The sequence below is a fragment of the Camellia sinensis genome, unplaced genomic scaffold, assembly GCF_055761805.1.
Source record: "Camellia sinensis isolate YWXY unplaced genomic scaffold, ASM5576180v1 Unanchor6, whole genome shotgun sequence".
NCBI lineage: Eukaryota > Viridiplantae > Streptophyta > Magnoliopsida > Ericales > Theaceae > Camellia > Camellia sinensis.
In genome coordinates, this window is record NW_028129474.1 from 13042216 (window position 1) to 13056326 (window position 14111).

A 14111-nucleotide genomic window follows, 5' to 3' on the forward strand; every position below is an offset into this window, starting at 1 on the left:
CATGGAAAGGTGTCAAACCAACCAAACAAAGCAAGCAAAGCATACAAGAAAGCCCAAAGCTTAAGGCTAGCCAAGGGACTCAAACCATGGCTATGCAAGGCAAGCCCCAAAGGGCCAAGGGCACTCAAAACAGTCCCAAGGCAGGTCAAGACAAGACCAAAAACATGCTCGTAACTAGCCAACACAAGCTAGAACACAACACAAAAAGCATGAGGCATGCAAGGCTACAAAAGGGTTGTTACATTACACCTATCAAAACCAAACATGGCATGAATTATCCAATGAAAAACAGAGTTATGGCATGGTAAAACAAGACCAAAAACCCACTTAGATGGCATCCCAAAGACCTAAGCATGGAGGCATGCATAATGGTCCATTCGTGAGGCATAAAACATCAACTCTTTAAAGCATTAAAGGAGTGATAGGTGCAAGTGTATGAGCATGAAATATGGACTGAAATATCATAACAAATGGTACCCAATCATTGAAATGAGCCAAGTAAAGCATGCTAGTGACTTGGACACTGAAAGCTAACAAGCCAGAATGCCTTATGGCTATACAAAGCATGGAATATATGATCAAAACAACACAAAATAGAGCTTAAGCATGGGTAAGACAAGGCTAAAAGCTTCTTAAAGTTAAGCCAAAACATGCAAGCATGGTGGTCTAAACACAAGATGCATGTTAAGGAAATAGAGAGGATTACAAGACAAGTACATGGTGCATGCAAGAAGCCATTGAACCAACCTTAGATAGAGGTAAAACGTGGCAAAATGACACCAACTACTTGCTGAAATGGAGCTAAAACAAGCTAAGCAACACATGCTACCAATATAAGCCATTTATACTAGCATACAAGACAACAAGGAGAGGGGATGACCCTCTCCTATTTAGGACCTCAAGACCACCTTTCCACCACTGAAAATCCTCTGGATTTCAGTGGTAGAAAGGTCATGCAAAGACAAGAACAAAGGCCAAAAGGGATGGCTCCAAACAAGGCCTAACAAGGCCTAAGAGGGGGTAAACAACCCCAAACCAAAAAGTGATCTTAAACAAAGATCCAAAGAATCACGAATTAAAACTTTTATCAGTTAAGAGTCAAGCTTAAAACAATAAGCAAGTATGTCTAAAAGCTTAAGCAAGAATGGGGGTTTAAAAGGAAAAAGCTCACCCATGAAGACCACCTTCAAAAACACAACTCCAGCAGCTTTCTCTGATCAAAACCACTCCAAGAACACTAAAATCAACCTCAAGGGACCTCAGCTCCTAGAGGATGGTGTTCTAGTGTGTGTTTGTGTACAATAGTAAGACAAAATGACACTTTTGAACACAAAATAAGAACAAACAAGAGAATATAGATACAAAACTATATGTATCACTCAACCCTAAATTTTCTGAACCCTTGAGAAGGGAGGAGGAGCTCCCTTCTTATAGAATTCAATTCCAAAGCTTCTTGGAGAAGCTAAGCCAAGGGGCAAATCCCTCCATATACGTGTGTGGAGGGGGTGAATAGTGCATGCCAGTTGTGACAGCTGGCATAAAATATCTGCAAAAAGCAGATGAACAGGGTTCAGCCAAAATATATGGCCGATCGACCAACATAAGGGCCGACCAACCAAAAAAGGTGCCTATCAGCCAACACTTTTGGCCGATGGCAAGAAAATAAGGCCGATGGTTTCATGCCTTAGCCGATGGGTTGAGGGGATGGCCAACAAGCCACCCTCTTCCCTCAGAAGCAAAAACACAAGTGTTTGGTTCACAACCAAGCACAAAACAGACAAGTTGAGAGATCTTGAGGCAAGGTGCGCAGCCGAAACCTCCGGGAACTCAAAACGAACACGAACATGGATGATCATCGAGTGTTCAAATGATGATGCCCAGGTCTTGAGGACGGTAAAAAATGGGGTGTCTACAGGTGTTCAGGAATCAAGGAAAATGCAAACAGAGGCAACCGGTGGCAAAGTAATGGACTTTCGGCAGAAAGCGGAGCAACCGAGCATGCATGCATCCCTCGCTTCCTGTCACGACCCAAACCCGCCCCTATGGGTTTAGCACCGTAATCGGCCAGTAATCCGAGATTACCAATGGCCTGCTTAACAGTAAAACTGTAATACAGAGTACAGGGGCTGGCAGAAGCCAAAACAGTAATTAAAAGCTGTCCAATGAGCTGTGACAGTCTGTATCCAAAAAGACTTTTCGTAACATATTCACATTCAGACAAAAATACTATATACATACATCATTTAAAGACATTCAGGTTAGGGACCAAATCCCTACCATGACAGTACAGTACAAGTCTATGCAGTCTATACAAAACAGGAACAGAAAAGGGGGAAACTAAAACACCCCCAAGCAGCCTTAGCTTGGCAGCACTTGGAACCTCGCAGTGAGGCACGTTGGTTGGCTTGACAAAAAGGGAGCTTAACCCAACGCTCCTAGCTCCAATCCAGTGCCTGGACACCTACATATATATATATATATAAACAGTATGCTAAAGCCCGGTGAATAACATATGCGTAAAGAGGTTAAGAATGAATGTCCTTTCAGTATTGAAAATAGTCATTTATCAGTATATCAGTCATTCGTGGCTCATATTTCATGCCATAACAATCATTCAGAAACTTTAATAGTCATATGTGGTACATCTAATAACAAACAGTACAGTAGGTCTTAACAGACCGAACAGTCAGTTGATGGCCATCATATCAGTAAATAGCAGTGGTTCCAAACATGGGAACCGACAGAGATCTCTGTGACAGTAGCAGTACAGTACAGTAATAGAAGTTGCTATGGATGCCATAAATACAGTTCACAAATAGGACAAACATTTATTCAGTAAGAAATATCATTTCAGAAAGCAGTACAGTTGCTCATTCAGAAAGTATTCGTGATTGAACATATCTTTACAACATTGTTACTTACAGAGTTCTGGGCTACAGATAAGCTAGAACGTCCTCGGATGCCAACCCTACACAGTTACAGAACGAACGCACACTAAGCTACACAGTTGGGAAAATAATAACTTAATCCCTAATTTGCCTCGGTGTGGTTCTACATCAATGTCCTCATTAAGATGCATTAAACTACGCCTAGGAATGCCTAGGATGGAATGAGGATGCAAAGATGCACTTTTAAACACTTTTCAGAATTTTCAGAAAATAGGGGTCCCGCTCGAGCGTGGGTTTTCCCACACGAGCGGACATGCAGACAAAAAGGATCCACTCGAGCGTGGTTTCCCTCGCTCGAGTGGACTGTAAAATCATGCAAAAGTAATGGATGCATGCAATTCACGCTCGACGGGCGCTCGATCCCCACTCGAGCGTGAGACACAAGTCCTCGCTCGAGCGGACTGTAAACATGGGCAAAGTACTGGATACACGTATTTCCCGCTCGAGCGGGAGCGGACTGCATGAACACAGGTTGTGCGCTCGAGCGTGGAGTTCCCCGCTCGAGCGTGAGTCCAAATTCTGGAAATTCCAGATTAAACCTTCAAGCTCAAAATCAACTTTAAATGTACCAAAATCGATCCTTTTGGGATAATTTTCTGGAAAACACTTGTAAACTCATAGTATAACATGTTTTGAAGATCAATTTGAGAAATCAAAGCCCAAAGGTAGTTCAATTAAACACCAATTTAAAATAAACTTCAAGAACAAGACTCAAATGTAACATGCATGAGCTTATATGAATTTAAAGCTTCAAAATCAAGATCAAATGAGCCAATCCTTCCAAAAACATGGTGAATTCATGGATTATAACAATAATATGGACATGCATGCAATAATTTCTATGAAAACAACTCTAAACTTCAAGATATGCACATGCATGCATGATTCAAGCTTCAATTCAACAATTTAAGACCAATTTATGACCTTAGGCTCCTATCTACCATGAACCATGCAAGAACTAACTTGAATTCACAAACGAGAAGGTAAATGTCCTACCTTAGGTCTCCAATTTCAAATGTAGAAGCTCAAATATGCAATCTCACTTCAAAATCCTCAAGACTCCAAGCAAATATGAAGAACTCAAGCTCTTCTCCAACTCTCTAGCTCTCTCTCACGTTTGGTCTCTCAAGAAGGATGATGAAAAGTGAGGCCAACACATGTAAAGCAAGACTAAACATTTGGTCTAGCAAAGTCCACTTAATGGCACTAAGGTAAATAAGTCCAACTATTGTAATTCAACACTATTTAATCCAAATTAATCCTACCAAAACAAATTTCAATTAAACATGCCATAAAATCACATAAATTCTAATTAGCATAAAACACTAATCAATGTCAGATTCGGCCGCCGATAAGGCCTTCAATTTGCAGTTTAAAACATAAAACATGAACAGATAATTTAGCAGTCAAACAGATAGACATGCATTTAAACTAATACACTCAATCAATCAGTTCAGAATTTCAATCAGTCAGTCAGTTAACATGCTTAATCATAGAGTAGCACTAATCAGTGGTGAGGGTTGTCACACTTCCCGAGGCCGTTCATTTAAATTGCTTAGCTAATTAGCCAGTTAGCTTAGTTATTTTTGTAATTAATTAGTTAAGTGTTTAATCAATTAATTCGGTTTGTAACTAATTAGCTTAGATTAGCTAGTTATTCAATTGTGTTGTAATTAATTAGCTAGAATAGTTAGTTAATTAGTTGGTTTGTAATAGTTAGCTTAATTAGCGTAGCTAGTTAGCCCTCTTTCATTCGGACCCTCCGTCGAGAGGGCAAATGTTGTAATAAGTGTGCGTGTGTGTGTGAATGTCTTCCAACCCCATTTATTTCTCCCTTTTATTTATCCGCTTTCGATGGTTAGATTAGGGATCATTTTCAATTAGCATACCTTATGCTTGCATGCGTACATCATTCATTTGTTTTGCATGCACCGAGCTCGGTGCATCATTCAAACTACATCGTATTTCAATACCTATTTGAATACGTGTTCAAAGCATGTTATCAAATCAAATCATATGTCATGATTAGATAGCCGAGCCTACTCAGTTGCATTTTTGCATGTGTTGTATTAGGCATTGTTAACACAGCTAGGATCATGCATTGATTTCTAACTAGTTTTCTGTTTTGGCTCGGAGTACACTGTAAGTGTTTACGCTTTAGCATATTACATGAGTGTGAGTGTTGCCATGTTAGCATGCTTGCCACGAGGCTATTTGCTTACTTGATTAACTGCATGAATGCCTATGGATGAAGGCTTTATTACTTGAATTGGGACAATTCATCAAATGTGAGTTTTAAGCCCACTTTGCGGAGTGGCAAATCATCATGTTTTAAGCCCACTTGAGGGTGGCAAATCCGCGCTTTAGCCCACTTGCGAGTGGCACTTTCAAACCATTTTAAAAAACGAACCCGAGTTGTTTTGTTCCAATTCTTGTGATATAGTCTATACTTGTATGCTGCGCGCATCACATAGTAAAGTTAGCTAAAAACCGGATAAGAACACATGTGTTTATAAACACAAACATATCATGCTTAGTAGAGGCTGATCATTTGATCGGGCGAGTGGGGGTGCCCATTTCATGACCTTCCCCCCTCGTACCCAAGTTCCCGAGCAGAGGCAACTTTGGTGATGACGGACACGTGGTCTTTGGCACAAGTCAGGGTTTCCTAAATTTCCCAAAATAAAATATTTAGGTGGCGACTCTGTAATCTGGAAAAGTAGTCTAGTTTTGGCATTATTTGATTCAAAATCTATTTTCCAAAACGATTTGCTAGATTAGACTTCTTTGGTGTTTATCAATCTCACATTGCACTTTGTGAGATTAGATTCAGAACCGTGACAGGAGTCCGAACTGTAGTAGCAGGACCTAATTCGCGCCCTCTCCGAAATGGGAGGCGCGCGGAGGAAGTTCGGGCCGTCTACAATAAGTGTACGCATAAATGGATCATAATATCGAAAAACGATGGTGGAAATATCTTCTCAAGCTTGCACAAAATTAAAACAATATCTTTCTCAAGTTGTTCTAAGACATCAACTCTCAATGTTTTTGCCGATAATTCCTTAAAGAACAAGCAAAGCTCAATTAAAGCCTTGCTCACATCCTTTTTCAAACATTTACGTAGGGCAACATGAAGCAATCTTTGCAAGATAACATGGCAATCATGGCTTTTTAACCCTGTAATTCGACAATCACTAGTGCTCACACAATGTGATATGTTTATGCATAGCCATCTAGCAACTAAACTGTACTCAAGAATTCACAAAAACTCCTTTTTTTTTTTTAGTTGGAGAGAGCATGAAGCAAGGAGTGGGTAGGAAAGTCTATCCATTTACTTGCCTTGGCCTTATACCCATAGCCACTAGATCAAGATGAGCCTTGTATGAGTCCTTGGTTTTTCCATCAACGTTCATCAATGTTCCCATCGCACTATCGCATACATTCCTTTTAATATGCATAACATCGAGGTTGTGGCGAACCTTGAGGGTTTTCCAATAAGGTAACTCAAAGACAATGCTTGTCCTTGTCTAATTTAAATATTGAGGAGAACGTTTTTGCTTCTTCCCACGTTCATCTGTCTTCCCAAATACTGTCGAGTCAAGATGCTCCAATTGTCCTAAAACCTCCTCCCCAGACAACAACTTGGGTTCCGATCTACGCTCTGGCTCACCATTAAATGCCTTGCTTTGTCGTAAAACATGATTATGCGGCAAAAAATGACGATGTCCCGTGTAACAAATTTTCTTCCAATGATGCAAGTATTGGTGAGATGCATCCTCATTACATGAAGGACAAGCCAATTTTCCTTTGGTGCTCCAACCGGATAGGTTACCATATGCAGGGAAATCATTGATGGTCCATAACAATGTGGCACGTAATTGAAAATTTTGGCCATTTGATGCATTGTATGTTTTTACCCCTACCTCCCATAACTCCTTTAACTCATCTATCAATGGCCGTAAAAACACATCAATGTCAAACCCGGGAGCCATACGCCCAGGAATAAGCAAAGGCATCATAAAAAATGGATCCTTCATACATTTCCATGGTGGTAAATTGTATGGGACAAGAAAAACCGGCCATATGCTATATGAGTTACTCATGTTTCCAAATTGGTTAAAACCATTGCTAGCTAGTTCGAGCCTAACGTTACGAGGATCTTTGGCGAATGACTCATGCTTTTTGTCAAAGTCTTTCCACGCTTCAGAGTCAGCCGGATGACGCAATACATTTTCCTTCTCTACACGTTTATCCTTGTGCCACTTCATATCAATAGCCGTCTTCCTTGATATGAATAGCCTTTGTAGCCTTGGTTTTAAAGGAAAGTATCGCAGAACCTTGTGAGGGATCTTTTTACCTTTACCTTTACGAACTTTGTATCTTGGCGCTTTGCAAGGACACTCATCTTCATTTTCATACTCCTTCCAAAAAAGTATGCAATCGTTCTTACATACATGTATTTTTTGATAGTCGAGGCGCCCAAATCTCAAATTTATTATTTAGCCTCATTGTAAGAGCATGGAACTGTTTCACCAATGGGAAGTTCCTCCTTCAACAATTCCAGCAACATTGTGAGCGATTTGTTGCTCCATCTATTAAATATCTTTAGATGTAGCAACTTAACCATGAATGATAGTTTGGAGAATCGTTGGCAATCCGGATACAAATCTTGCTCCGCATCCCTCATTAATCTTGCAAATTTATTTGTTACTCCACCACAACTACTAGGTAAGTCAGGATTACAACTACTAGATGCTTCTCCCGCATAGCCAAATGTGGTTGTTCCACTTCGTATGTCATGAATAACTTCTCGCACCTCAGTATTGGGGCTATTTGACTTCTCTGTCACATTGTCAAGATAATCGTCATTTTCATTTTGTGAGTCATTATTGTCATTCAACTCAAAAGCTTCCCCATGATACACCCACCTAGTGTAACTCGTGACCACCCCATATGCGTACAAATGAATTTCAACTTCCTCTATGGCTTTTTGAATATGGTTGTTGCATATATAACATGGACACCAAATCTTATCTGCCCCTGGTTTCATATGATCATGAGCAAACAAGATAAATTCCCTCACCCCATCAATGTACTGAGGTGACCTTCTACTATGAAGTTGCATCCAACTCCTATCCATGGTGCAAAAGAACTAAAGGAAAAAAAAAAAAAAAAAAAGAAGAAGGTAAAAGCTTAAAAAATATGATATACTAAAAATAGGAAATATGATGCTACAACTGGATGTCAATCAATAATAAATAATTAAAATAAACAAGTCATTAACATTTAAACATAACCCAAATGAAGTAAAATATTATTTAATGCAAGCCAATACAAATTAAATCTAACTCTAGCTTAAATATAACCAATACAAATTAAATCCATTAATACAACCAATACAAATTAAACTAAAGACTGCATGACTTAGCTGACTCCAAACCAAAACAGCATGCATGCATTGCCTTGGAATCAAGGAACCAAATGCCTTAAATAGGTGGGATACTCTTCAATTCAAGCACCAAATCATTTTAATGAGCAAAATAGAAATTAATTAAGCAGCAGGCTATCCGATAATCTTTAGCTCTAACCATAACCAAAAAATAATCCATAAAAGAAGATGCATTGCCTTCACCAAACAATGATTTGCCTCAAAACAGAAAAAAGCCAATAGCATTTCTAATTTCTAAAAATAAGTAGTAAAAAGTCATCATGTAGGCTAGTATTATGGTGCTCATATTGATGAATAATAGAACAATACCACTAAAAAAAATTATTAAAAAACCACTAAAAAAGCCAACTCCCAAGCAAGCTCTTTGTGTGGCTGCTTGTGTTAAGATGGTTGTCAGTCTCATCGTGTTTCTTATTTAATGCTTAATAGCATACCTGCTTAAAATTCATATTAGTGAGTTCAAAACTGTTTCTTCTTTCTATTTTATTGTATGTTTGAGTTTTAATGACATCAATTTTTTGTCCTATTAATGTTAAATTTTTGTTTGTTATTTTCTTTGAGTTCCCCTGCTATGTAGTAGGTTTCATACTTTAATTTTACAACATACTAAATAGCCAAAAAGTCACTACAAAAAAATCAACTATTCTCTTCACTTTTCTGTAGGCCTTTTCGTAAATCGCTAAAAAGCTAATTAAAACAATCAATTCCCAAAACAACTTTACATAATCCATTCAAATTATAATGGAGTGGAACAGTTCATGTTTTGTTTGACATGTAGAGTAGTACAGAAGTTAAGAGAAACAAACTATAGAAACCTAACAATATTTCATTTTTTATATAAATAAAATTGTGTAAGTGATCAGCTCAAGATCAAAAGATGGAACCCAATCTTCACATTTTCCTAATATCTGAACTATGTCAAAGTTGATTGCCAGATAAATTTGAGTAAAAGTTGATCTAAAAATAGAACCATGCCACTTAGAACTAAAACAATTCGTTCTTTAAGATAATTAGAAAAAAAAATCCACATATCAACGTTACAATAATAGATCCTAATGTTCAGAAAACCAAATTCAAGTATAAATTGAAACCAAACAATACGAGTTCCGAGCAAACAAACTGAAGAAACACAATCTCTCAAATCAATGTCATGCCGAAACAAACAAAAAGGAATCTGAACTGTGAGAAGCGGAAAAACCATCAAAAAACGACGATTGTTCATCTAAATTTCTCAACTGTAAATTTACAGGAAATGAACTAAAAACGATTGAATCAAAGACATAAAAACATCATCGATTTCGTATAAATTTTCGCTCAAATGAATAATCGATTAATCGATCAAACCTGTGATTGAAATCGCTGAAATAGCTGTCGAGAGATCAAATTAGGGATTGAAACTGTAAGGGACGAAATCCACAAACCACCGATCAGAGTCTCTTAGAGCAGGGATGAAATCAACAATGAAATTAGGGGAGAGAGAGAGAGAGAGGAAATGAAATCCCAATTATGATTGTGCAAAGAGTGAAAATATAATAAAAAAATGTATGAGTTAGGTTTATTGGCAACCAACTAAAGTGGTATGCAAAAAGTCATTAACTCTTTTGCAACCAAATAGCTTTGTTTTAAAAGTTTAATAAAATGATTAACTATATTTTTTTTAAAATTCCTTTATTTTGTCCTTAAAAATATAATTTTTATAGACAAATTATTTTTGTTCCTAAAATTTTGTCTTTAAAAGCTTGATTTATTGTAATGTGGGCCGATTGGGGTTCTCCGTCATAAAAAAATAAAATAAAATAAAACAAGGAGTATGTCTTGATATCTACATCTTATGAAAGTAACTAATACCCATATGTTGCTAACAAGCAATAGAGATTAATTTTGGTGATTAGGCATCCAAATATCAAAGCCAAGTGGTGAAGTCAGTTTTATATCCTATCAATGGAAGCTTGTAAAACTTGCTAGTTTACAAGTTGAGTACAATCCATAAAGTAAATAACTTCACTGATTCAAGATAGACCACAAGAAGAAATTGATCACTTGGTAGAATACTCTAATCTTCCTTCATCTGCCCATTCTTTGGGTAAATAATTGGCCTAACTCGTTGTATGTTGTAGCTAAGTTTCTAAGGGGCTTTGATGTTATCCAATAGGTTAGCTGTTCTTATTTGATTAAGGCATACACAACAAAGAACCTAAGAAAGAAGGGTTTATCACCGAGCAGTGTTATATTCATTACACAAATAGTTAGTCTTTGAATGTCATGTGGTGGTTAAAATATATAGCTAGTTTCTATGAAAGTCAAATACAAAAGTTGCGTGAAACAGGGAAACCTTGAAACATGGGCAACGTGCATCTTGACTCTTGAATTTAGACCTTGCATCTCTCAAACATAAAAGGCGGCTTTTTTTTTTTATCTGTCTGCGACACTTGCCACAATAGATCATGAAAGAATGAAACGATCAGTTAACTGTCATATAGGTTGTAAAAGAAGAAAAAAAGAAAAACTATCACATATGGTCTTCATAGTTTTTGAATGAGAGATGCTAGACACCCACACTTTAGCTCCTACAATTCACTCACAACAACGTGATATGGGAGTTGGGCCTTACATGGTTGAGTTTGGTGACAATAAAAAGTATCACAAAATTATGAGACTTCACCGTGCATGTGATTTGCACAACAAAGGACGTCGACAATGAAATTGAAACATTTACTGTAAATCAAAGTATAAAACATGCAGCGGAATAAAATGTTTAGATCATACCTTTTTTGATCTAAAACCTCGTGGATAAATCACGTGCTTCCTGAATCTAGTCAATCAACCCAGCAGTGAAGTGATATTACAATATTGAATATCACCCACACAAACCACAGTGCAAATGGCTTTGATCGTTATTTTGGGAGAGAGTCAGTATCTTGAAAAAAAAACAAACATACGTTGTTTTTCCACTTAATCACCCATATCCCATATATTAGATATATAATCTATTTATCTCATTTATCCATTTGTTAAATGAGATAATATCTGATATCTATATCATCTATCCATATCATGATACGATAGATATATATCCTGAGTGGCTATCCAAATAGGTTTGAATTCAAATTCAAAACCCATTTGGATGAGGTTCAAAAGGTTCTAAGGGTCATGCCACATGGGCGCCCAATTTCTAACATCTCCCACTCGGACATGAGTTGGCATGACACTGCCACGTCTCAATCTCAATCTCCCCAAAAATAAACAATCTCATACTAGCCACTGCACCGTGCGACTGCTGAGAACACCTGCATGTGGGAGCTCTATACTAGAAACTCAAAATGAGCCAGCATAGAGACATCAACCCAAAAAGAAAAGAAATAGTGTCTCATATACCCCATACCCATCTAATTACACCGGTCCAAAAAACATCTCTAATCCCTCAAAAAAAGAGCATGTTTGACCCTCTCAATTCTTGCAATATATTCACACTCAATTCGCCTCTCATACAGAGCGATGTGAGTTGCTGGCAGTGAATATACAACAGTGGTGTAATACTAGATGATCTTCCCTTTGCACTCATGCAATTTAGTTTAGGATTGACCGCTTTCCCAGTGATGTCCCTTAATGCCGAATCATGCATGACCGCAGGCAACATACCAAAGTAGCAGAATATCAACCCCTTACCTTATGACATAGTCAAAAGTCACAAAAGGGTACATAAATGAAAGTCATATCAATAATGACACGTAAGACTCACACGGTGAGGAAGCAGGGATCCATTCTCTCACCTCATTACTCGGTCGCCAAGCACATATAGTATGAATACATGCTACGGTGGAGTAACTCTTCCATAAAGAGTGACGTCATACTCGATACACCGTACAGATATTAGTCTAGTCGCTTTCTAGCGCCTAACCCGAATTCTCTATTTGCTCGCCTTCTAGGCGCCAAATGAGATCTCGAATCTGGCTAATCAAAACAGGCACAACATGGAAAGTGGGTACTAACATCCATGTTTGGTCCTTAACACGACCTCATCTTGGTTATAACCAAGGCGACATACATAGTGGATGATTTAAGCCTCTCTTGGCTCCAAATAAAAATAAACCACCAGTCTCATCCTTGCTCGCTCCCAAGCGCCAAGGGCGATTGCTCGTGTGAGTGAGCCAATCTTGCCTGCTGACATCATCATTTGCTAATCATTATGACACAAACCATAATAGTGTCAACATCCCATCATCTCAAAATAAGTGATCGATTTAAAAAAAAATGACCACAGCTTGCGCAATTATAGATTCCAAACATAAGCCTTATCAGCACCTCTTGCGATAAGTATATACAACGGAATCCACCATGTGCACCTCACATGAAATGATTTAAGATCACTACCTCTTGCGCAATAACCTCTCTAAAGATATTTTTGGTGACTAATTTGCGTTCATTCTTAATGCGCCCAACTAGCGCAGATGCGCCCAACTAGCGCATTGAATTTTACAAGGAGCAAATTAATATGCTTCTAATAAAGCATTTTATCCACAGTCTAATGAGCAAGGTCAATGTCTAAACAACTCAGTTGACCATTTACCAAAGATAACACTTATCATGCCGAATACGCCCACATAGCGTACTTTAGGCTCCCACAACAAAGAAAATCAAGGAATATAGGTCCTCCCAAAGACAATCCGAGGATTCACTCAATAGCTAAGGCTCTGGCTTTTACCGATAGGTAAGTCAATGGATTTGCAATTTTGCATCTAGAATCATTCTAGGATATTCTCTATGTAAGTCATCGAAGACAAACCGAGAATTTTCCTAAAACAATCCCTAAGGATCGTACATCCGAGCATATAAATTACATCACCCATGTCCATCATATCTAAAATAGAGGACTGCCCACCCTAGGTGGCGACAACCTTATAAATTCCTGGCTCATAATGACTAAGTAAGGAAAAACTTCTTTTGGACCATTGATCATGCCTCAGTGGTCTTCATCGATCATCGTTGCCCTATCATGGCTTGACGAAATCTAAGAACCACTGTTTGGATAACTGCTTTAGGCTGTAAAAAATTTATTGGAACTAGCAACCTTTTTGCGCTCCTAACTTTTCACCATAAAAGCAGAAGGTAAATCCCTACGGATCTACTTATCCAATTCTCTAATGAGAAATCGGGTCACAATGTCCACAAATCAATGTTCCGAACTTATGTCAATTTTCACATTTGCTACCACGCAACTAAGAATGTAGAGTATTCTTCTCTAATGGAGTAATCCATTAGTAGGCACATCGCTCCCACTGTCCCTAGGATATTGGAAATTTCTTTCCATTCTCAACTAGGCTACATAGAGCGCTATGCTTGGAATTCTCCATCTTATAGAGTTCCGAAAACTCTATTCACGTCACCTTTACTAATAAAACTTTATGTGACTTAGTTACACTACCACAAAGCTGCTTACCTATATGCACATGACCCAGAGGATTTGCATGACCGCATACAATAATGCGCTATACGACCCTTTGTGTTTACAAGACAGCATACAATAATGCGCTATAGAACCCTAGGTCTTAACTTCACAATCTTATGAGAAGTAACATAAAGATAAGCTGCTTAACGGTTACAGATCGCCCATAGATGGCTCTCCACTAACCTATTACTCAAAATTGGAGTGTAAAATCTGATATGGAGGGCTCTTAGTTAGGGATATAGGCAACAAACTAGTGCAATTTCCAATT

At 38.1% G+C, this 14111-nt stretch overlaps 1 protein-coding gene across 1 annotated transcript; it reads right to left on the bottom strand.

Moving 5' to 3' along the window:
• Nucleotides 1–6475: 6475 nt before the first annotated feature.
• On the bottom strand, nucleotides 6476–8088 carry LOC114278323 (uncharacterized). The gene is made up of 2 exons (XM_028220348.1): nucleotides 7453–8088; nucleotides 6476–7369 (listed from the first exon to the last, which is right to left on the bottom strand). The coding sequence occupies exons 1-2, from the start codon at nucleotides 8086–8088 to the stop codon at nucleotides 6476–6478; spliced, it is 1530 nt and encodes a 509-aa protein (XP_028076149.1).
• Nucleotides 8089–14111: the final 6023 nt, after the last annotated feature.